General features: G+C 43.6%; 1 protein-coding gene and 1 pseudogene across 5 annotated transcripts in view; both read right to left on the bottom strand.

The window, feature by feature from the left end:
* Positions 1-8,655: 8,655 nt before the first annotated feature.
* On the bottom strand, positions 8,656-12,873 carry LOC111554878 (annotated as a pseudogene).
* WDR89 (WD repeat domain 89) overlaps positions 11,972-25,568 on the bottom strand; it is a 48,597-nt gene continuing 35,000 nt past the window's right edge. For 3 of the 5 annotated variants that reach the window (XM_023232061.2, XM_023232044.2, XM_023232053.2), the window contains one exon: positions 11,972-14,512. In XM_023232061.2, the coding sequence (XP_023087829.1) occupies positions 13,318-14,481 (1,164 nt within the window). In that variant the 5' untranslated portion in view covers positions 14,482-14,512 and the 3' untranslated portion in view covers positions 11,972-13,317. Of the gene's footprint in view, positions 14,513-14,773; positions 16,285-17,604; positions 17,742-25,568 lie in introns of those variants that run through there. The other 2 variants (XM_023232063.1, XM_023232066.2) reach the window with 2 other exon arrangements.

Here is a 25,568-nt window from a genome sequence, read left to right as displayed (position 1 = left end):
AGGAAGGAAGGAAGGAAGGAAGGAAGGAAGGAAGGAAGGAAGGAAGGAAAAAAGGAAGGGAGGGAGGGAGGGAGGGAGGGAAGGAGGAAGGGAAATGCTTGGCTTTAGTTGAATGTTCTTTGTAATCCAGCTGGTAAGAGGTAGTTGAAAGCAAATATGTGTGTAATATGTATTTATTTCATTTCTTTTTCTTTTCTGTTTTTTTTTTTTTTTTTTTGAGACAGAGTCTCACTCTGTTGCCCAGGCTGGAGTGCAGTGGTGCGATCTCGGTTCACTGCAAGCTCCTCCCAGATTCACACCATTCTCCTGCCTCAGCCTCCCGAGTAGCTGGGACTACAGGCGCCTGCCATCACGCCCAGCTAATTTTTTTGTGTTTTTTTAGTAGAGACGGGGTTTCACCGTGTTAGCCAGGATGGTCTCGATCTCCTGAGCTTGTGGTCTGCCCGCCTCGGCCTCCCAAAGTGCTGGGATTACAGGCGTGAGCCACCGCACCCAGCCTATTTACTTCATTTCTTATTTCTCTCTGTTTTTATGTGGACCTGGTACAATAATGGTAAAATAACAGTGGACCAACTAACATTTATACTGTTGCTTTCAGTAACTTATTGGGGAATTCACCTAATAAAGTTGCATGAATATATTACTGCTTTAGAGCAATGGCTGAACTTCCAGATGTTGTTGCTGTTTTTTTTTTTTTTTGGTTTTGAGACAACGTCTCTCCCTGTCACCCAGGCTGGAGCGCAGTGGTGTGATCACGGTGCTCTGCAGCCTCAACCTCCAGGCCCAAGTGATCCAACCACCTCAGCCTCTTGAGTAGCTGGAACCACAGATGTACACCACCACACCTGGCTAGTTTTTTTGTTTTTTTTGCAGAGATGGGGTCTCACTATATTGCCCAGGCTAGTTGTCTCAAACTCCTGAGCTCAAGCAATCTGCCTGCACTGGCCTTCCAAAGTGCTGGAATTACAGGTGTGAGCCACTGTGCCCAGCCCTGAACTTCAAGTTTTTTAAAGGAAGGTAGGGTTTTCCAGTGATCAGTGAACAGATCTTTTTTTTTTTTTTCTGAGACAGAGTCTTGCTCTGTTGCCTAGGCTGGAGTCCAGTGGTGTGATCTCGGCTCACTGCAACCTCTGCCTCCCTGGTTCAAGTGATTCTCCTGCATCAGCCTCCCAAGTAGCTGGGACTACAGGTGCGTGCTGCCACTCCCGGCTAATTTTTGTATTTTTAGTAGAGACAGAGTTTCATCATGTTGGTCAGGCTGGTCTCCAACTCCTGACCTTGTGATAACGCCCACCTCCACCTCCCAAGGTGCTGGGATTACAGGTGTGAGCCACTGCCCCTGGCCCTGATCAGATCTTTAAAGAGAAAACAAATTAACAGTATAGACTCATAAAAGTAGTATCGGAGAAGAGAAAAGAGGCAGACTATAAGTAAATAGAAACAGCAAGAAATACAAAAACAACAAATAATACCTAGGTGCCACTGTCCAATAGAATATGCAATCTAATAATTTCCACAGCTTAAGATCATGTTATCTTTTGTTTTTCTTTTCGGGACAGGGTCTGACTTGGTCACCCAGGCTGGAGTGCAGTGGCATGATCTCAGCTGCCTGCAACCTCTGCCTCCTGGGCTCAAGCCATCCTCCCACCTTAGTCTCCCAAGTAGCTGGGGCTACAGGTGTGCGCCACCACGCCAGGCTAATTTTTGTGTGTGTATATATATCATATATATGTAATGTATATATTCTCATATATATATATGTAGAGATGGGGTTTTGCCGTTTTGCCCAGGTTGGTCTCAAACTCCTGGGGTCAAGCGATCTGCCTGCCTTCACCTCCCAAAGTGCTGGGATTACAGGCGTGAGCCACTGTGCCCCGCCAAGACAACGTTACCTACATTAGAGTTACCTTTAATTCTTGCTATTTTGTAGACCTTGTTTTCAGCTTCTTTCTGAATTTTCTCTTAGAGAGCAAGGGAGCAGTGATGCGCAGGTGTGTATACAGAAATGCAGACTCACTAATTAGGCAAGGACATGAGTTGTTGGGGCCACTTGAGACCAGTTGGGGAAAGAGTTTGAGGCTCAGTGGTAATTGTGGTGGTAGTTGGACTAACGCAGTGCTGAAAGTGAGTTCACAAGAGGTACAAGATTTTCTCCTGGTCGGGCACATTGGCTCACACCTGTAAACCAACACTTTGGGAGGCTGAAGCACGAGGATCACTTGAGCCCAGGAGTTCGAGGCTGCAGTGAGCTGATTGTGCCACTGTACTCCAGCCCGGGCCACAGAATGAAACTCTGGCAAAGAAATAGACCCTCTTCCACTGGATGTTGTTGAATGTGGACGTGATCACTGGTACTGTTACAGTCATCTTATGAACTTGAAGGTAACTAGCTGACAAGCTGAAGATTTGCAGAACAAAAAAGAGAGCTGGGGCAGGGGGCCGGTGGGTGGCAGTCATCTGTAGCTCCAGCTACTTGGAAAGCTGAAGTGGGAAGATTCCCTGGGCCCAGCAGTTGAAGGCCAGCCTGGGCAACACAATGAGACCCCATCTCCAAAAAAAGAAAAAAGGTAAGAATTTGGAGTCTTGCTCACAACCAATCCTGGAAATGTCCCACTTCTGAACTTATGTGAGATAATTTTTTTTGTTTGTTTTTTTGAGACAGAGTCTCACTCTGTTGCCCAGGCTGGAGCGCAGTGGTATGATCTTGGCTCACTGCAACCTCCACCTCCCAGGTTCAAGTGATTCTCCTGCCTTAGCCTCCTGAGTAGCTGGGATTACAGGTACCTGCCACCACACCAAACTAATTTTTGTATTTTTAGTAGAGATGGGCTTTCGCCATGTTGGGCAGGCTGGTCTCAAACTCCTGACTTCAGGTGATCCACCTGCCTCAGCCTCCCATAGTGCTGGGATTACAGGCATCAGTCACCGTGCCTCGCCGGAATTATAAAATTTTATGTAGGAACAGGGTCTCACTATATTGCCCAGGCTGGTCACGAACTCCTGAACTCAAGTAGTCCTCCTACTTCAGCCTCCCAAAGTGGTGGGATTACAGAAGTGAGCCACTTAGTCTGGCCACATTTGTATGTTTTCTGTGTGCCTGTTACTAGCTCCCAAACACACCAATATCTATTCAAAGTGACTTTCTTTTCAAATTTCTTTTCTTTCTCCCTCTGTCTTCCTCCCTTTTTCTTTCTTTCTTTCTTTTTTTTTTGGAGACAGAGTCTCACTACTGTGTTGCCGAAGCTGGAGTGCAGTGGCACCATCTCAGCTCACTGCAACCTTCACCTCCCAGATTCAAGAGATTCTCCTGCCTCAACCTCCCGAGTAGCTGGGATTACAGGTGTGCACCACCACGCCTGGGTAATTTTTGTATTTTGAGTAGAGATGGGGTTTCATCATGTTGGCCAGACTGGTCTTGAACTCCCAACCTCAAATGACCCGCCCAACTCCTTCCCTTTTATTTCTATACCCACTCCCATTCCTTTCTCCCCCATGCCAGGTAACCATTCTATGGTGTTAATACATAAAATCGTTATGAGTTCTTGCATAAAGTGAATTGTTAGTTATAATATTTTAATTAATATAAATGTTTTTCCCCACACATGCATTCTTCCTGCTTTCACTGGGTACTATGTTTTATGATTGAGCCATATGGCTAAGTGTACATCTTGTCTGTGGTTTTTAACTATTGCTACTTCATTGTGTACATTCACCACATTTTTACCTTTCTCCAGGTGTAGATATCCAGGTTGTCTCCGACCCCATGATGTCAAAAATAATTCCCAATAATGGATGTTTATGAAAATCTCTTTGGGATATTACACCAAGCACAGCAATTACTAGGTCAGAGGGTACATGAACACTTAGGTATGTTCTTGCTCTCCAGAATAAGTACATCCATTTACACTTTTTTTTTTTTGAGACGGAGTCTCACTCTGTTGCCCAGGCTGGAGTGCAGTGGCATGATCTCGGCTCACTGCAAGCTCCGCCTCCCAGGTTCACGGCATTCTCCTGCCTCAGCCTCCTGAGTAGCCGGGACGACAGGTGCCTGCCACCACGCCTGGCTAATTTTTGTATTTTTTAAGTAGAGACAGTGTTTCACCATATTGGCCAGGCTGGTCTCAAACACCTGACCTTGTGATTGGCCTGCCTCGGCCTCCTGAAGTGCTGGGATTACAGGCGTGAGCCACCGTGCCTGGCTGTTTACACTTGCATCAGTGGTGCAAGTTGGGTTTCTTCAGGCCCACATGCCTCCAACATTTGGTGTCATTCAATTTTACAATTTTTGTAACTCTAAATAGTATAAAGTGGCCATTTAAAATTTTCATTTCTTTATCTTTTGGGACAGGGTCTCGCTTTATTGCCCAGGCTGGCTTGCAGTGGCTCGATCATGGCTCACCACAGCCTCAACACCCTGGAATTCTCTCACCGCAGCCTCCCAAGTAGCTGGGACTACAGACACGCACCACTATGTCCGGCTAATTTTTGTATTTTTTGTAGAGATGGGGTTTTAACATGTTGCCCAGGCTGGTCTTGAACTCAAGTAATCCACCCACCTTGGCCTCCCAAAGTAAAGGAATCATAGGCATGAGCCACCACACACAGCCTTTCCAACAGTTTCTTCTATTACAGTTTTAACTTTTTGCCATTTAATATATCTGGAGTATAGCTTTGTGTTATGAAGGGATCTAACTTTGGCTGGGCACAGTGGCTCATGCCTGTAATCCTAGCATTTTGGAAGGCTGAGGCAGGTGGATCACCCGAGGTCAGGAGTTCAAGACCAGCCTGACCAACATGGTGAAACCCCATTTCTACTAAAAATACAAAAATTAGCTGGGCACGGTGGTAGGCACCTGTAATCCCAGTTACTCGGGAGGCTGAGGCAGGAGAATCGCTTGAACCCAGCAGGCAGAGGTTGCAGTGAGCCGAGACTACAACATTGCACTCCAGCCTGGGCAGCAATAGCAAATTTCTGTCTCAAAAAACAAAAAACAAGAAAAACAAAAATTAGCTGGGCGTGGTGGCAGACACCTATAATCCCAGCTATTCAGGAGGCTGAGGCAGGATAATTGCTTGAACCCAGCAGGGGTGGAGGTTGCAGTGAGCTGAGGTCACGCCACTTCACTCCAGCCTGGGTGCAAGAGCGAAACTCTGTCTCAAAAAAAAAAAAAAAAAAAAAAAGAAAAAGAAAAAAGAAAGACAAAGAAAAAGAAGAAGGGATCTAGTTTCATTTTTCTCTAGCAAGTCAGTACCCTCAACACCATCTAATAAAAACTCTTCCTTTTTCATGGTGTCATCTTTGTAAATATTAAATTGCCATATATCCATGGGTTGTCTCTGGACTCTATTCATTTGCATTATTCTTAGGTCATGTCACAGTTTTTACTACTATGATTTCGTAGAATGTCTTAGTACCTTAGTATCTTAGTAGGGAAAATCATCTCTTTTTTTCAGGGGATGGAGTTTCGCTCGTTGCCTAGGATGGAGTGCAATGGAGCAATCTTGGCTCACTGCAACCTTCGCCTCCTAGGTTCAAGCGATTCTTCTGCCTCAGTCTCCTGTGTAGCTGGGATTATGGGCGTGCACCACCATACCCAGCTAATTTTTGTATTTTTAGTACAAATGGGGTTTCACCATGTTGGTCAGGCTGGTCTCCACCTCCTGATCTCAGGTGATCCACCAGCCTTGGCCTACAAACTGCTGGGATTACAGGCGTGAGCCACTGTGCCCGGCCCTTCCATATAAATTTTAAAGTAAGCTTGAGTTCATAAAAAAATCCAACCGGAATTTTTATTGGGATTAATGTAATCTGCTTTTTCACATTAAATTTAGAATGTTTACTTTTATAATATTGCCATCTCATTGGAAGCAAAAAATGTTCCTTAGATTATTTTCTGTCTTCATTAGAGTTTTAAAGCTTTCTTCAAATAGACCTTGTGTAACCTTGGTTAATTCCTTGATATTTTACATTTTTATACCTATTGTGAAATGATACGCTTTGGATTTTCGCTGGCTGATCTGATTTATACTGGCGACCTTGCCGAGTCTCTTAGGAGTTAGAATAGTTTGTTGATGGTTGAATTTTTTAGGCAGATATCATTTGCAAAGGAAAGGTTTTGTTTTCGCTTCTCTTCCAATCCTTACATGCTATAATTGTTTTTCTTTTCTTTTTTTTTTTTTTTTTTGAGACGGAGTCTGGCTCTGTGCCCAGGCTGGAGTGCAGTGTCCGGATCTCAGCTCACTGCAAGCTCCGCCTCCTGGGTTTACGCCATTCTCCTGCCTCAGCCTTCCGGGTAGCTGGGACTACAGGCGCCCGCCACCTCGCCTGACTAGTTTTTTGTATTTTTTAGTAGAGACGGGGTTTCACCATGTTAGCCAGGATGGTCTTGATCTCCTGACCTCGTGATCCGCCCGTCTCGGCCTCCCAAAGTGCTGGGATTACAGGCTTGAGCCACCGTGCCCGGCCTTTATAGTATTAATTAGGATCCACACTACTATGATAGGCCTCTCCAGTGAGTCGTGGTCTCAAAAGGAATGCATTGACTCTAACATTTCTCCACTAAATATAATGTTTACTGTAGGTTTTTGTTTTTGTTTTGAGACACAGTCTCACTCTGTCACCCAGGCTGGAGTGCAGTGGTGAGATCATGGTTCACTGTAGCCTCCCACCTGAGTCTCCCAAGTAACTGGGACTACAGGAACACACCACCACACCTGGCTAACTTTTTATATATCTATTTTTAATTTTTGTAGAGATGGGATTTTGCCATGTTGCCTTGGCTGGTCTCAAATTCCTGGGCTGAAGCACTCTGCCTGCCTTGGCCTTCTAAAGTGCTGGGATTACAGGTGTGAGCCAGCACACCCGGTCCCTACTGTAGGTTTTTATTGTATAAACTTTCACCAGGTTTAAGTACTATATTGCTAACTTAGCCAGGCGTGGTGGCGTGTACCTGTAGTCCCAGCTACTCAGGAGACTGAGGCAGGAGAACTGCTTGAATCCAGGAGGTAGAGGTTGCAGTGAGCCAAGATTGCACCACTGCACTCCAGTCTGGGCAACAGACTGGGCAAGACCCTGTCTCACACACACACACACACACACTCTATTGCTAAGTTGATGTTTATATTTTTCATAAATAGTTGTGAAACTTTCCCATGTTTTTCTGTATCAATTAAGAAAATCTTAGCCAGGTGCAGTGGCTCACGCCTATAATCCCAGCACTTTCGGAGGCCGAGGTGGGTGGACCACCTGAGGTCAGGAGTTTAAGACCAGCCTGGCCAACATGGCGAAACCCCATCTCTACTAAAAATACAAAAAAAATTAGCTGGGTGTGGTGGTGGGTACCTGTAATCCCAGCTACTTGGGAGGCTGAGGCAGGAGAATTGCATGAACCTGGAAGGCAGAGGTTGCAGTGAGCCCAGATTGAGCCATTGCACTCCAGCCTGAGCAAAAAGAGTGAAACTTGGTCTCAAAAACAAAAAGATAATCTTGATTTTTTTTTCCCTTTGTCCATCACTGTCATAGATTTTCCTATTTTGAGTCATGCTGGTATTCCTCAAAGTCTACTTGGTCATGTTTTTTCTTTTTAAAGATACCATTGAATTTGGTCACTGAACATTTTTAAATGTGAATACATATTGATAAGCAAAATGGAACTATTTTCATTTTTATCTGGTTTGGGATCAACATTACATCAGCCTTATAAGTTATTAAGATAGCTGCCCTGGCTTTTGTTTCCTATTTGGCATTTTTGTTTTGTTTTGTTTTTGGTAACAGCTTTTACTGAGATAGAATTCATTTATTTAAAGTGTACAATTCAATGGTTCCTAGTATATTCATAGTTGTATAACTATCGCCACAGTCACTTTTAATACCCCCTCAAAGAAATCTCAAACCCTTTAGCTGTCACCCACCAATCATCCCATCCTTCCCCCTCCTCCCAGACCAAGGTAACCTCTTGACACATGTTCTTTCCCTATAGATTTCACTATTTTGGCCATTTCATATAAAGGGAATGGTCCAGTATATGGTCTTTTGTGGCTTTTACTTAGCATGTTTTCAGGATTCATCCAAGTTGTGGCATGTATCAATATCAGTATTTTGGGGCCGGGTGTGAAGACTCATGCCTGTAATCCCAGCACTTTGGGAGGCCGAGGCGGGTGGATCATTTGAGGTCAGGAGTTTGAGAGCAGCTTGGCTAACCCAGTGAGACCCCATCTCTACTAAAAATACAACAATTAGCCAGGCATAGTGGTGTGTACCTATAATTCCAGCTACTTGGAGCCTGAGGTAGGAGAATCACTTGAACCTGGGAAGCAGATGTTTCAGTGAGCTGAGATCGTGCCACTGCACTCCAGCCTGGGCCACAGAGTGAGACTCTGTCTCAAAAAAAAAAAAAACAAACAAAAATTCATTCATTTTTATGGCTGAATAATATTCCAGTGAATGGATATACCACATTGTTTGTTTTGTTGTTTTTTTTTTTTTTCACAGCCAATTTTCATACTGTTGTTTCACATTCTCAGCACATGCCACATCCCAGCCCAGCTCTGGGACTTTGGTTCAGGGCTCAGAGCCTCTGGTCTGGGCTGATGGAAAACCTCCAATGATCCTGTGGCAGTAGGTGGACCATGGCTCTGCTCATCCCTACTCAGAGCTCAGGGCAGTGCCCCATGCAGCTGCCCCACTTCCAGCAGTCGATGTCTTCCTTATTGTGCACTGCTGAGATCTGTACCCAGATCCGGGCCTTGCCCTTGGGGACCACGAGTAGCTGAACCCAATGACAAAGATGCCTCTCTTCAGCATGTCATCCGCCATGCGAGAGGTCAGCTGGGCATCACCCAGCATCACAGGGCGGATAGGGTGACTGGCTTCCTATAGACGGTGAATCCAGCAGCTTCCATCTTACTACAGAACCACTGGGTCTTGGCAGCTATAGAGTGGATGATGGTGTTGCTCTCCAGGAGCAGATTTAGGGCCATGGAAGGGCAGCCAACAACAGCAGGTGGCAGACTGTCAGAGAAGAGGTAGGGCCGGGCGGCAGCAGGGACACCAGGGGCCCATGCCCTGTCGTGTAGCCCCCTGTTGCTCCACCCAGGGCCTTCCCCAGGGAGGAGTTGATGGTGACCTGGCCCATCACGTCCAACAGCTCATCTGTGCCCCCTCTTGTGGGTCCCAGGAAGCCAGTGGCATGGCATTCATCCACAAAGACCAGGGCGCCATGTCTAGAGGCAAGGCGGCAGATCTCCTGTGGAGGTATGCTGTCGCCATCCATGAAAAAGGCCCCATTGGTGGCCACCAGGCGCAGCCGATGCTTCTAGGCCTCCTGCAGCTTCTAGGTCGGCCACGTGTAGGTGGCGATAGCGGTTACCAGTGGGCCTTGCACAGGCGGATGCCGTGGATGATGGCGGCATAGTTCAGCTAGTCCGACAGCACTGCGTCCTCAGGGGTCAGCAGGGCCTCAGAAGCCGGCATTGGCGTCACAACAACTGGAATAGAGGATGGCATCCTCCCGCTGGTGGAAGCGGGCTATTTTTGCTTCTAGATTCTTGTGGATGCTTTGGGTTCCACGGATGAAGCAGACAGAGATAAGGCCAGCTCCAAAGAGCCTTCAGACCTGCCTGAATCACCTCGGGGTGGCTGCTCAGGCCCAGGTAGTTGTTGGCACAGAAGTTGAGGATTCCTCCGGAGACGCCGTCCACGCGAATGTGCGGCCCCTGACGGGACGTGATGACCCGCTCACTCTTCCGGGAGCTAGCTCCGCGGATCCCTTCCAGCTCCCCCTCCAGAATGGAGCGCCGCGCGCCAGGCGTTCCCAGCCCACATTGCTCCTACCTCGCCAGAGCGCACTGCCCACATTGTTTATCCATTCATCTACTGATGAACACTCGGATTGTTTCCACCTTTTGGCTAGTATGAATGTTACTATGAACACTTATGTCCAAGTTATTGTGTGGACATGTTTTCAATTCTTCTGGGCATATACCCAGGAATGGAATTGCCAGGTCAAATGGCCATCGTACAATTGCTTGAGGAACTTCTAGACTGTTTTCAGCTCCACCATTGTACATTCCCACCAGCAGTGTATAAAGGTTCTAACTTCCCACATCTTTAGAAGACACAATTTTTATTACTATTATAGCCACCTAATGGATGTAAAGTGTTTTGCATTTCTCTGCTAATGATATTATCTTTGCATGCGCATACTGGCCATTTGTGTACCTTCTTTGGAGAAATGGCTATTCAGATCCTTTGATCAATTTTAAAATTGGGTTGTCTTTTCAATATTTTTAAGGTTTCTCCATAGTTCCTTATCTATGATTTGCCAACATTTTCTCTCATTCTATGGGTTAATATTCTATGGGTTAGTAGTCTATGGGTTAGTATCCCATGGGTTGGTGCAATTATTTTTGTACCAACCTATCTTTTTGAGTGTCTCTTTTAACCGGTGAGTTAAATCCACTTATACTATTTACACTGTTCTCCACATGGTCAAATGCACTGGGTAACCTATAAGTTGATTTTTCTCCCTGGACAGCTCCCTCCTGATAGCCTCTGTCCTGCTCCAATCTGGACTGAATACTCTAGTGCTGCAAAGCTGTTATCTTGCCACAGTGCTGGGTTGGTTCCCTGATTTTTGCTATCTCTGCTCTTCCTTGATTTACTTTCTTAATTTCTGTGGAGTATATCCTTCCGCAGCCTTTGAAAAAAATGGCATGGCATGGAGAGTAAAATTTGAAATTTTGTATGCCTGCAATGTTTTGAACTTCATGCATGAAGACAGCCTGATTGGTCATAGAATTACTATTTCCTGGGTTTAGTCAATGAGAGTTTGGTTACAAATGGATACTTTGTTAGCTATATCAATTTGGTTCCTGAGGTTCAGAGAACTAGGAAATATTTGACAAGGGATATCTCAAAAAATGTATCATCTATTTACTGCATGAGTTTGGAGAGCTGGAAATTCAAATAGGTAGGAATCTGTCCTTAGAACTCTGGAGGCATTGATCCACCATCTTTTGTCATCCAGATTTGCTAATGAGAAGTCTAACACAAATGTAAATCTGTTCCTAAGTGATTTTTTTTTCTGGACACTTGCAGAATTTTCTATTTACTCTGGGGGTTCTGAAACTTCACAGTGCTATGCCTTGATGTGGATCTTTTTCATTCATTACACTTGACACTCTGCTGTGCCTTTCAATCTAAAGACTGAAGTTCTGGAATAGCCACTGTATTAGTCCATTTTCACACTCTATAAAAAACTGCCCAAGACTGGGTAATTTATAAAGGAAAGAGGTTTAATTGACTAAGAGTTCCGCATGGCCGGGGAGGCCTCAGGAAACTTACAATCATGGAGGAAGGCAAAGGGGAAGCAAAGCACCTTCTTCACAAGGCTTCAGGACAAACAGTGAGGAGCTAAGGGGGCAGAGCCCTTTATAAAACCATCAGATCTTGTGAGAACTCACCTACTACCACAAGAACAGCAAAGGGGAAACCAACCCCAGGATCCAATCACCTCCCACCAAGTCTCTCCCTAGACACGTGGGGATTATGGGGATTACAGTGCGAGATGAGATTTGGGTGAGGATGGCTGGGGGCAGTGGCTCACGCCTGTAATCCCAGCACTTTGGGAGACTGAGGCGGGTGGACCACAAGGTCAAGAGATCGAGGCCAGCCTGGCCAACATGGTGAAATCCCATCTCTACCCAAAATACAAAAATTAGCTGGGTGTGATGGCACACGCCTGTAGTCCCAGCTACTCGGGAGGCTGAGGCAGGAGAATCACCTGAATGCGGGAGGCAGAGGTTGCAGTGAGGCGAGATTGTGCCACTGCAGTCCAGCCTGGTGAGAGAGAGACTCCATCTCAAAACAAAAACAAAAACAAATTTAGGTGAGGATACAGACAAACCATACCAGTCATTTATGTTATTTCTAATAACCCACTGCCTCCATTTCTATTTTAACTTTTTTCACTTTCTAAAACTGTTAGTCTGGTTTTAGACGCCTATATTTATCTTCTGTGGCTTTCATCTTTTCTCTTTGACTCTTTCGGTTCCACTTTCAGGAATATTTTCTCACCTGCATCTTCCAACACTATTAATTACTTTTGAATTTTAAATATTTTTAATTTTAAAAAGCCCTATTTTGATACTGCTTCACTTCCAATTGTTTTATGAATGCGATTTCTCCAGATAGCTTTCAAATTAATTTTTTCATTCACTACATAGCACTGTCTTACATTTTAAAGATTCTGAAAAACACAATTTTTAATGCTTATGTAGTGCTACATCAAAACATCAATGTACTGAAGATTTTAAGCAGCATGAGGCATCATCAGATGTTTTTGTTTCTTCCCCCTCATTTCCCCACCCCTACCAGATCTGTTTTTGATGTTTAGCCTAGAAGTAGCAAGAAGGATGAACTAAAGCAGATTAGGGATTGAGCTGGTAATCCAGGTGAGAAATAATGAGTCTTCTCTAAGATAATAGTGGTGAGGTAAAGGCAAAAGGATAGCTGACAAACGTTAGGAGGTGAAATGGCACAGGACTTGGTGAAAAACTGGTTAGGAGAAGAGGGAAGAGAAAAGTCCAGGTTATCCTCAAATTAATGGTTTGGACAACAGGAAGAATAGGAATTTCTCCAAGTCGAGTCCTGTTATAAATATTTTCATTTTTGTATTTCACTGAGTCTCAATTTACCAAGATAACTTCCTTTCAATCAGCAAAACACCTGTTTACTACTTACTAACAATATTAAAGATGTAAATATTTACTAAACATGTTTTTCTCATTTTACATACATGCCTATCATTTTATTTCTAAAAAAGTTTAATTCTATTTACTCATTAAAATACTTACATTTAAATACTCCAACATAATACATTAGGTGTATTAAACATATAGATGCTCCTCAAATGAAGAATATAGTCTGATCTAGTTTTATACACAATAACGACAATTTAAAATGTAAAAAACTGGGCTTAAAAAATGCAGCCAACCACCTGTTTTATTAAGTTTTACCAGGTATCTCCTTCTAAAAATTCCTTATCAGAACTATTTCTTTAAACCCAACATTTACTACATTAACAGATGGGTTCTTTAAATGAGAAATTTTACTTTCAACTCACTGATTTTATACTTAGAGGCTTTAAAATTTTTTAGAATATGTGAAGACCAGAATTAAACCATTCTCCCCGTATTTTTCCCGGACTGTTTGCTAACTGCTTGTTTTTACATAAAGCTTTAAACATGTCTACCATGGGTAGTAAACAAAAAGGACTACTTGAAACTATAAAATCTACCAAAGTGCCAAATTCATTATCACTGCTTTTTCCTTCTTTTATAAGAATCATTACTATGAACTCGTACTCGTTGGTGCACAGAGGATGCTATTTTCATGCTCTCTTTCTTAGTAAAGGTCTTCTCTATAGCTCCGGGTTTCCAAAGTAACAACTGTGCATCTTCTCCTCCAGTCAACAAAGAATCATCTTGCACATTCCAACAGAAAGAACGGACTGTAGCAGCATGCCCTCCCTGAAGGCTAGTCACATGGGTCAGTCCTGACGTGCTGCAGTTCATCAAGTGAATCCTTCCTGTGTTTGTTCCTCCAATAACATGCAATGTGTCTGTCTTTTCATGATACAGGCCACCAATTAAATAGTCCAAAGAATCTTCTTTCATGTTAACTGCCTCTCTGACATCCTGGATGTTCAAACGTGTAACTGGTTCATCAGTATCCAGATGATTAAGATCCCACCAATAAAATCCTTCATCATGTGTCATGCAGTAAATCTGTTTATAACCTTTCCCAGACCAACCAATACAGCTTACTGATGAAATTGAGTTACAGGTTGTAACCAGTGCATCCTCCTCATTATCAACATTAACATCAAATACATTTACCAGGCCATCAGATGAACCTGAGACTACCATGTTGGGATTGCTGGGATGGAAACGTACTTGAGTGACATCATCACTATGTGTCTCTGAATATACACCAAGTGGGTCTTTAGTTGTAGATAAATCCTGAGAATTCATCCTTGCATCCCAAAACACCAACAATGCATCATCATCAACTTTTTCTGTACCAGCACAAATAATATGATCATTACAATTAATATCAAAACTGATAAAAATATTGGAAGGGTAACCCTTGAAGAGCTGAACAGGTTTTTCTCTGGCTACTCGAGCATCCCAACATTTTACAGTGCCATCAGTACATGCTGAATATACACTATCACAGGAATTTGCAAATCTGACTCCATTAAGAAGTCCAGGATATCCACTAAATTCTCGTAGTACATTTAACCTTTCTTTATCATATATTCTGATTGATCCATTAGAACATAAAACAGCAACCAAGTTTTCCGTTCCTGCTTGGACAGTCTTTGATGTGTCTATACCAAGAAGATAAGTGGGCTCTTTGGTTCCTGAGGAACATTTAACAATGTGCAGATTAGCAAACTGTTCCTCAATCTTTTCCATATCAACAGCAGCATCCAAGGGTAGTAAAACTCTGTAAAAAAAATAAATAAATAAAAATAAAAATTAATGCTTAACAATGGAGATACATAAAAAATTTTAACCTGAAGTTTCTCTAAAATTGCAAATAAATCAAGAACATTTTCCTCTGAGGGCTGGCATGAATCAATCAATCAACACAAATGTATTCTAATACTATAATCATTTCCTTACTGTGATGTAACTAAAACTCAGTTGCCTTCTAATTCAATCACTCTTTAATACTGAATTTACTGCCAGGAGTGGTGGCTCACACCTGTAATTTCAGCACTTTGGGAGGCTAAGGCAGGAGGACTGCTTGAGGCCAGGCATTAGACACCAGCCTGAACCACAAGGTAAGACCCCCGTCTCTTCAAAAAATAAATTAGCAGGGCATGGTGGCCTATGCCTGTAGTCCCAGCTACTCAGGAGGCTGAGGTAGCAGGATTGCTTGAGACCAGGAAGTTGAGACTACAGTGATCCATGATGATGTCACTGTTCTCCAGCCTGGGGAATGAAGTGAGACCCTGTCTCAAAAAAGAAAAAAAAAAAAGTTGAATTTACTATATATATTTTATGCTAGTAAGAGAATAAAAAGCATGTGTATACACCACCCAGCAGTTCTTTTTAGCTCAAACCCAATTACTGGTTCTACTCAAGTCATCCTCAGCATTGGCAAGGATCTCCACTTTGGAATAATCTTCTCCTGGCCCCAGCTGCCTTACACAACTTTAGAATTTAAACATAGATATGTAGGGGGGAAAAAAAAGGTTTCCCAAAAATATTCATGCCTTAATCCCTGGAATCTGTGAATATGGTTACAAAGGAAAACTGAAGTTGCACTTGGAATTAAGGTTGCTAATCAGCCTAATTTAACGCTAACCTTAAAATAGGGAGATTATCCTAGATTATCTATTATCACCCTGGCCCAATATGGTAACAAGTGTCTTTAAAAGTGGAAGAGGGAGGCAGAAGAGTCAGAGGAAGAGGTTCCCATAGAAGGCAAAGACACAGAGAGATACAATGTTGCTGGTTTTGAAGACAGAGGCTGAGGGTGGCCTCTAGAAACTAAAAAGCAAGAAAAGATTTTCCTCCAAGCCTCCAAATGGAAATGCAGTCCTGTTGACATCTTAATTTTAGCCCAGTGACATCCATTTTGGACTTCAGACCTCCAGAACTGTAAGATAATAAAGTTATTTATTTAAACTAAGTTTGCAGTAATTTGTTATAGCAGCAATAGGAAACGAATACAACAGAGGTTCCCAGTATAGAATCCCGGAGAAGTGCTTCTAAGGCAGTAGCAGCTTGCCGTGGTACAACTGGGATTTGATCCTAGGCATTCTGGCCTCAGGCTTCACGCACTGTGCTCTAAACCACCATACTAGACTGCCTCTCCAGGGTGGGCTGTATGTAGGACAAGTTCAAGGTCAGAAAGACATGCATGCCTAGTAACACTATCATAAATCCTTCTATTGTGCTTTCTCATCAATGAATATTCTTTCTAGCCTGTGTAACAAATTCATTTTCATTCTTAAGACAAAATGTTTTTTCTGTTGCTTTGGTGATATCTTCTTAAGCATCTGTCTTTTCATCTTTAAAAGGAGAAATGAGTACTAACTCAAGAACTGTTAGGAAGATTAATGCATGCCATGTGTGCTGCACAACGTCTGGCATATCATAGTACATACACAATAGATGTAATAGGCCGGGCGTGGTGGCTCATGCCTGTGATCCCAACACTTCTGGAGGCCGAGGCAGGGATCACTTGAGGTCAGGAGTTCGAGACCAGTCTGTCCAACATGGTAAAATCCTGTCTCTACTAAAAATACAAAAATTAGCTGGGCGTTGTGGCGCACACTTGTAATCCAGCTACTTGGGAGGCTGACGCAGGAGAACTACTTGAGGCAGAGGTTGCAGTGAGCCAAGGTCACACCACTGCACTCCAGCCTGAGCAACAGAGCGAGAATCTGACTAAAAAAAAAAAAGATGTAATATAAAAATTACCAGTATCACCATGCCTGATACCACTAATATCATATAAGGGAGAATTTGGATCTATCAAACAGCAAAAAATATTAGTAAGTTTGATTTGGGTTTTTTATTATTATTATTATTTTTGTATTTTTAGTGGAGATGGGGTTTCACCGTGTTAGCCAGGATGGTCTCGATCTCCTGACCTCGTGATCTGCCTGCCTTGGTCTCCCAAAGTGAGCCACCGTGCCTGGCCCGAATTTGGGTTTAAAATAGAAATAGAAATAAGCATTCCCCCTAACTTTTTAATTTTCAACATTTATTTTTACTTATTTTTTTCCTTTGGAGATGGCATCACAGCTCATTAATTTTCAACATTTATAAGTGCACACACACAAAGAGCTTCAATGCATAGACACAGTTCACCTTCTAGGTTCACTGTTAACTTCTTGCCACATTGCTTTCTCTCTCTACACACACATACACACACACCCACCCACCCACCCACTGCTTTTTAAAAATGAACCCTTTGATGAGAGTTAGCTGCAGACAAAGTATCACTCCATTCCTAAATACTTCACCATAACAGCATCTCTCCAACCTTCTGTTTTTCATGTCATGGAATTTTTTGAATATCCTATTCTCCAACAACTTTCATCCAAAGAGTTCAGGATCTACTGATTGTTCTTGCCTGAATCAATGATTATGCTAGAATCTGCAAAACAGTCATTTTCTAATTCTATCATTCTTTCTACCTTAGCAGGCATTCTTCTAAAAACAAGAGCTTTTTTCCTTTCTTTATTTCTTTGACTAGGAAATCATGATTCTTAAAAATTGTGTATCACAATCTATTGCTTTGTTGCTTTTTGATGCTCAAAGTGTCTGGACTTGGCCATTAAGACCCTTCAAGCCAGCTTCTGTAGCCTTTTGACAGGACCCCATCAGTCTGTAAACCCTACATGAGAAACTCCATGGAAGCATTAGATAGCTCTAAAAATGGTGTGCTTCCCTCAACTTAAGTATTCAGACATGAAATGACCATTCTCCAGTAATGCTGGGGTAGCATTACTCACCTCCACAGCTGCTGAGGTAACTAGAACAGTTCTGTGGTTTTCCCGCCAGATGAAATGGCCTTACCTTGAACACGTCAGGTTTGCTCCTGCCTCAGGACTGCAGCAACAGCTGTTTGCGTGGAGTATTCTTTTTTTTGAGATGGAGTCTTGCTCTATCACCCAGGCTGGAGTGCAGTGGACGATCTCCGCTCACTGCAAGCTCCGCCTCCAGGGTTCACACCATTCTCCTGCCTCAGCCTCCCGAGTAGCTGTGACTACGAGCGCCTGCCACCACTCCCAACTATTTTTTTTTTTGTATTTTTAGTAGAGACGGGGTTTCATTGTGTTAGCCAGGATGGTCTCGATCTCCTGACCTTTTGATCTGCCTGCCTCGGCCTTCCAAAGTGCTGGGATTACAGGCGTGAGCCACCGCACCCGGCCTGCCTAGAGTATTCTTTCCTGCATGTCCTGCATGAGTGACTCCTTCCTGTTACCCAGGTCTCAGCATATGTCACCTGCCCAGAGAGAGTCTCTCCCCCACCAATCAACGTGAAGAAGCCCCTGTCACTTCCCATCACATCCTTATCCTGTTTCATTAAAAATTAAAAATGCTGGCCAGGTGCAGTGGCTCATTCCTGTAATCCCAGCACATTGGGAAGTCAGGGCAGGCAGATTGCTTGAGCCTAGGAGTTCGAGACCAGCCTGGGCAACAAGGCTAAACCCCATCTCTACAAAAAATCCAAAAATGAGTTGGGCGTGGTAGTGAGCGCCTGTAGTCCCAGCTACTCCGGAGGATTGCTCGAGCTCGGGAGGTAGCGGTTGCAATGAGCCAAGATCATGCCACTCCACTTCAGCCAGGACAACAGGGTAAGACCCTGTCTCAAAAAAAAAAAAAAAAAAAAAAAAAAAACGACAAACAAAATTTAAAATGTTTAATTATGAAGTATTTCAAATGTACAAAGGTGTAGAAAAAAGTATAACAGACACCCAAATATGTACCACCAATACTTAATAAATATTAATATTTTTTACTCTATCTGCCTCAGTTTAACAAAATGGAACATTACAGACACAAGTAAAACACTTCACTCCAATAATTAAGAATTTTGAATAATGGCACCACATTTACGTGTATCTTTCTTGCAATTTGCTCTTTTCACTCAATATAATTTTTAAAAAGTCCTGTTTTAGTGGTGAACTTATTACCCAAATCTTTCTTGCTTATTGGTTAGTAAGTGGTTGCTGAATACATTAATGCATAATTGATTCAACTTTCACACATTAAAATCACCACGTAAGGACGCTGTGGTCAACGACAGACCACATTTATGACAGTTAAGATTATAATGGAGGCCAGGTGTGGTAACCCATGTGTGTAATCCCAGCAATTTGGGAGGCCAAGGCAGGCAGATCACTTTAGCCTAGGAGTTTGAAACCAGCCTGAGCAACACAACGAAACCCCGTCTCTACACAAAAAATACAAAAATTAGCCAGGCACGGTGGTGCATGCCTGTAGTCCCATCTACTCGGGAGGCTGAGGCATGGGAATGCTTGAGCCCGGGAGGTTGAGGCTGCAGGGAGCTGCTGTGATTGCACCACTGCACTCCAGCCTCGGCGACAGAGCAAGTCTCTCTCTCTCTCTCTCTCTCTCTCTCTCTATATGAGCTGGGGAAGTTCCATCATCTAATTGTGGTCCCTGCAAATTCATGGCACAATGCATTACTCACGTGTCTGTGGTGATGCGGGTATAAAGAAACCTACTGCATTGCCAGTCATATAAAAGTATTGGCCGGGCGCGGTGGCTCAAGCCTGTAATTCCAGCACTTTGGGAGGCCGAGACGGGCGGATCACGAGGTCAGGAGATCGAGACCATCCTGGCTAACATGGTGAAACCTCGTCTCTACTAAAAATACAAAAACTAGCCGGGCGAGGTGGTAGGCGCCTGTAGTCCCAGCTACTCGGGAGGCTGAGGCAGGAGAATGGCGTAAAAATCCGGGAGGCGGAGCTTGCAGTGAGCTGAGATCAGGCCACCGCACTCCAGCCCGGGCAACGAGACTCTGCCTCAAAAAAAAAAAAAAAAAAAAGTATTGCACATACAATTATGTACAGTACATAACACTTCATAAAGACAATAAAGGACTATGTTACGGGTTTATGTTACTGGTTTAAAAGTCCAATACTATACTTTCTTTTTTTGAGATGGAGTTTCGCTCTGTCAACCAGGTTGGAGTGCAGTGGCACCATCTTAGCTCACTGTGACCTCTGCCACAATGCCCAGCTAATTTTTGCGTTTTTAATAGAGACAGGGTTTCACCATGTTGGCCAGGCTGATATCGAACTCCTGATCTCAGGTGATCCACCCACCTCAGTCTCCCAAAGTGCTGGGATTACAGGCGTGAGCCACCATGCCCGGCAAGCCTATACCTTTAATCGTTATTTTAGAGTGTACTTTCTCTACTTATTAAAAGGAAGTTAACTGTAAAACAGCCTCAGGCAAGTCTTTCAAAGAGTATTCCAGAAGGCACTGTTCTCATAGAAGATGACAACTCCATGTCTTATTGCTCCTAAAAACCTTCCAGTGGGACAAGACATGGAGCAGAAGACCACAAAATTGATGATCCTGACCCTGTGTAGGCCTAGGCTAATGTGCGTGTTTGTCTTTTTTTTTTTTTTTTTTTTGAGGCAGGGTCTTATTCCATCACCCAGTGCAGTAGCGCCATCATGGCTCACTGCAGCCTCAACCTCCCAGGCTCAGGCCACCACATCTAGCTAATTTTTGTATTTTTGGTAGAGACAGGGTCTCACTATTTTGACCAAGCTGGTCTCAAACTTCTGGGCTCAAGCAGTCTTCCTGCCTCAGCCTCCCAAAGTGCTGAGACTAGAGGCATGAGCCACTGCCCCCAGCCTGTGCCTTAATTTTTAACAAAACAGTTTTAAAAGTAAAATTAAAAAATAAATAAAATAAAAATAAAAGTAGAAACAGGCTTATGGAATAAGGATATATGAAGAAAATATTTTTGTACAGCTGTACAGCCTGTTTGTGTTTTAAGCTAAGCATTATTACAAAAGAGGATAAAGTTAGTATCACGGTGAGTGCTCTCTACAGGTATACCATTTGTTATCATTTATACCATAATTTTATTATACCTTTTTATGTTTAGATATACAAGTACTTATCATTGTGTTACAACTGTTTACAGTATTCAGTAGAGTAAAATGCTGCACAGTGTAGTACAGGTCATACTGCATAGCCCAAGTATACAGTAGGCTATACTATCTAGGTTGGGTAAGTACAGTACACTGCAAGATGTTCACAGGATGAAACTGCCTAATGACCCATTTCTCACTGTTAGGCAATGCATGACTGTAATCACAATTGGATTTCAACAAATGCTAGGCTATGTGCTCGAAACTTCTATCCAGTTTTTAAATCCTAATCATTTAACCCTATGAGGCAGATACTATTATCACTATTTTACAAAGGAAATTGAAGCTCGAAGAGACTAATCTGCCCATGCTTTTATAGCTACTAAGTGAACATATTGGAGGAGTCTGGTTTGAAATTCAAGTTATAACTTCAAAACCTGGGAATCTGTGTTCATTCCAATGTTAAGCTATTGATCTTCTATGTAAGTATTAAAGTACTGCTGTCAACTTTAATCCAGGGATATGCCCAAGAGGCTTTAGAGGAGGAATTACATGTAAATTCTATGTATCAGAAGAGAAAGGAAGCAGTATATGGTTGTAAAAACATGTAACAACCCAGAAAAGGGTTACAATAAACAACCATCCTTTACTTTTAATTTTTCATGTGATACACTTTTCTAAAACCTTTTTTTTTTTTTTTTTTGAGACGGAGTCTCACTCAGTCACCCAGGCTGGAGTGCAGTAGCACCATCTCGGCTCACGGCAAGCTCCGCCGCCCAGGTTCACACCATTCTTCTGCCTCAGCCTCCCAAGGAGCTGGTACTACAGGCATTCGCCACCACGCCTGGTTAATTTTTTATATTTTTAGTAGAGACGGAGTTTCACCGTATTAGCCAGGATGGTCTCGATCTCCTGACCTCATGATTTGCCCACCTCGGCCTCTCAAAGTGCTGGGATTACAGACGTGATAAAACTTTTTCTTATGGAATTTGCATGAAGTAGAGAACAGTAAAAGAAATCCCCACATGCCCATTATCCAGCACAATTATATTTCCCAAAAGTTATCAGGGATGGAGAAGTCAGTTATACATATTTTACTGAAGGGCAATTAAGAAACCCCAGGCTGGGCATGGTGGCTCACATCTGTAATCCCAGCACTTTGGGAGGCCAAGGCAGGTGGATCACCTGAGGTTGGGAGTTTGAGACCAGCCTGACCAACAGGGAGAAACCCGTCTCTACTAAAAATACAAAATTAGCCAGGTGTGGTGGCGCATGCCTGTAGTTCCAGCTACTTGGGAGGCTGAGGCAGGAGAATCGCTTGAACCCAGGAGGTGGAGGTTAGAGTGAGCCAAGATCATGCCATTTGCACTCCAGCCCGGGCAACAAGAGTGAGACTCTGTCTCAAAAAAACAAAACAAAACAAACCCCAATGGACAAAATGATGAAACTCTTCAAATTCTTCCTGCCCAACCCCCCCACTTCCGCATGTGGCATCAATATAATTTCCAGACTGATCCCAGCTCCAGGGGCAGATCCTGATTAGCTCAAACCAATCACGGTAACCCCACCCCCTTTACCAGTTCAGAAACCTTACATTTTGGGCAATCTGGGCATGCAGTCCCTTCCCAACTAAAAGTACCCAGACATGAAACACTAACTCTAAAGTGGACCCAATCCAACTAATGAACAGTGTTTTACATCATATCTACGAGCTTCAACATTTTCTGATTATTTAAGTCAGTTTGCAGCAGAAATTTTGTAAGTGCAGCCAGAACCACCCTAAGTAATTAGAGATAATCAAATAAAGTCTTGGGTATATCACCAAGTACTGACCTAAGGTAGGAGGCCCCTATAAAGAAAGATTTAAGAAACATTTCTTAAAAAGTCAAATTTCTAGGGCTGGAAGCGGAGGCTTACGCCTGTAATCCCAGCACTTTGGGAGGCAAAGGCGGGTAGATCACCTGAGGTCAGGAGTTCGAGACCATCCTGGCCAACATGGTGAAACCCCGTCTCTACTAAAAGTATACAAAATTTAACTGGGCATAGTGGTGGGTGCCTGTAATCCCAGATACTTGGGAAGCTGAGGCAAGAGAACTGCTTGAACCCTGGAGATGAAGGTTGCAGTGAGCTGACATGGTGCCACTGTACTCAAGCCTGGGCAACAGAGTGAGACTCCATCAAAAAAAAAAAAAAAAGTCAACTTTCTCCACCCGGAGCAGGGGCTGGCAAGAAATAGAAAAAAAGTGGCAATTAGAATATATATATATATATAAAATCCCAGCACTTTGGGAGGCTGAAGCAGGCAGATCACAAGGTCAGGAGTTCAAGACCAGCCTGGTCAACATGGTGAAACCCCGCCTCTATGAAAAATACAAAAATTAGCCAGGCATGGTGGCGCATGCCTGTAATCCCAGCTACTTGGGAGGCTGAGGCAGAAAAATCGCTTGAACTCCCAAAAGGCGAAGGTTGCAATGAGCCGAGATTGCGCCACTGCACTCCAGCCTGGGGGATAAGAGTGAGACTTCATCTCAAAAAAAAAAAAAAAAAAAAAAAGTCAAATTTCATTCACATTATTTAATTAATTAATTTGGAGATAGGATCTCATCCTGTTGGCCTTGCTGGAGTGGAGGGGTACAATCACAGCTCACTGCAGCCTCAGCCTTCCGGGCTCAAGTGATCCTCCTGCCTTAGCCTCCCAAGTAGCTGGGACTACAGGCACACATCACCATACCTGGCCAATTTTTAAACTTTTTCTCCAGAGACTAGGTCTCATTATGTTGCCCAGGCTGCTCTCGAACTCCTGGGCTCAAGTGATCCACCTTGGCCTCCGAAAGTGCTGGGATTACAGGTGTGAGCCACTGCATCCTGGTCTTCATTCACATTAAAAAGGGTGACTTTGGGCTGGGCATGGTGACTCATGCCTGTAATTCCAGCACTGTGGGAGGCCAAGGTGGGCGGATCACTTGAGGTCAGGAGTTTGAGACCTGTCTGGCAAACATGGTGAAACTCCATCACTATTAAAACAGAAAAATTATGCAGGCATGGTGACACACTCCTGTACTACTCGGGAGGCTGAGGCACAAGGACTGCTTGAACCTGGGATGTGGAGGCTGCAGTGAGCTGAGATCACGCCACTGCACTCCAGCCTGGGCGACAGAGCGAAACTCTGTCTCAAAAAGAAAAAAGGGAGGGGTACTTTGATCTTTTGTTCTCCCTCGCTCCCTTACTGTTTTTGTTCAAAAATAAAAAGGAAAAATGAGATACACAGAGGAACTCTCAGAAGACTCTCTATAAAAATCTATGCTCAGTAATAATGGTAGGATCCCTGATTCCAAACATATCAACAAAATGCGAAATGATCTAATTTATCTTACTTTATTTTTTGAGGTGGAGTTTCACTCTGTCACCCAGGCTTGAGTGTAGTGGTGTGACCTTGGCTCACTCCAGCCTCTGCCTCCCGGGTTCAAGTGATTCTCTTGCCTCAGCCTCCCAAGTAGCTAGGATTACAAGCACCCACCACCACGCCCAGCTAATATTTGTATTTTGACTAGAGACGGGGTTTCACCACATTGGCCAAGCTGGTCTCAAACTCCTGACCTTAGGTGATCTGCCCGCCTTGGCCTCCCAAAGTACTGGGATTACCGGGCCCAGCACAGTGGCTCATGTCTGTAATCCCAACACTTTGGAAGGCTAAGGCGGGCGGATCACAAGGTCAGGAGTTTGAGACCAGCCTGGCCAACATGGTGAAACCCCATCTCTACTAAGATTTTATACAAAAACAAGCCAGGCGTGGTGGTGCACGCCTGTAATCCCAGCTACTCGGGAGGCTGAGGCAGAAGAATCACTTGAACCTGGGAGGCGGAGGTTGCAGTGAGCTGAGATTACACCACTGCACTCCAGCCTGAGCAAAAGAGTGAGACTCCGCCTCAAAACAACAACAAAAACAATTTAATGTAGAATTCCATCTGGCTGGGCATGATGACTTATGCCTGTAATCCCAGCACTTTGGGAGACTGAGGCAGGAGGATCACTTGCAGCCAGGAGTTCAAGACAAGCCTGGGCAACAGAGTAAGTCTTTTTCTCAAAAAAAAAAAAAAAAAAATTAAATAAATAAATAAAAATAAAAAATAAAAAATCTGTCTAGCAAGTTTCTATATGTTTTAGTAACGTATTTATATTTTTGAATATATAACATAGTCACATGGTTCAAAATTAAAAAGGTCCCCAAACTATCTTAGAATATCTCTGTCCTCAAGTCCCTTTCCTGTCCCAGGAGGCAATGTTACTAGTTTCATATAAATATTAGTATTTTCAGAGGCTGTCAATTTGGAGTACAATGTAAATACCGCAGTGAAGTATCTCAACAAAAACCAGCCAGTGTGGCACATACACACATGTGCACGTGCACGTACACACACACACACACACACACACACACACACACACACACACATAGGTTTAAGAAGCAAAACCCCTAGTGCTGGCAATTTGGATGAAGACCATGCCTGCCGCCTTTACGAAGTTGGGAGACAGAAAAGTAAACAATTAAAAAATAGGAAGACAGGTGGCCAGGCGTCACCGGTGGCTTGGTGGCTCACGCCTATAATCTCCTCACTTTGGGAGGCTGAGGCGGGTGGATCATGAGGTTGGGAGATCCAGGCCATCCTGGCCAACATGGTGAAACCCCATCTCTACTAAAATACAAAAAATTAGCCGGGCATGGTGGTGCGCCTGTAGTCCCAGCTACTCGGGAGGCTGAGGCAGGGGAATCGCTTGAAGCCAGGAGGCGGAGGTTGCAGTGAGCTGAGATCGCGCCACTGCACTCCAGCCTGGCAACAGAGCAAAACTCCCAACTCAGAAAAAAAAATTAAAAAAAAAAAAGGAGACTGGTGCTAGGACAGG

Source organism: Piliocolobus tephrosceles, chromosome 6, assembly GCF_002776525.5.
Source record: "Piliocolobus tephrosceles isolate RC106 chromosome 6, ASM277652v3, whole genome shotgun sequence".
Classification (NCBI taxonomy): domain Eukaryota; kingdom Metazoa; phylum Chordata; class Mammalia; order Primates; family Cercopithecidae; genus Piliocolobus; species Piliocolobus tephrosceles.
Note: the sequence above shows the minus strand (reverse complement) of the source record. Positions and strands in the feature narration are given on the sequence as shown.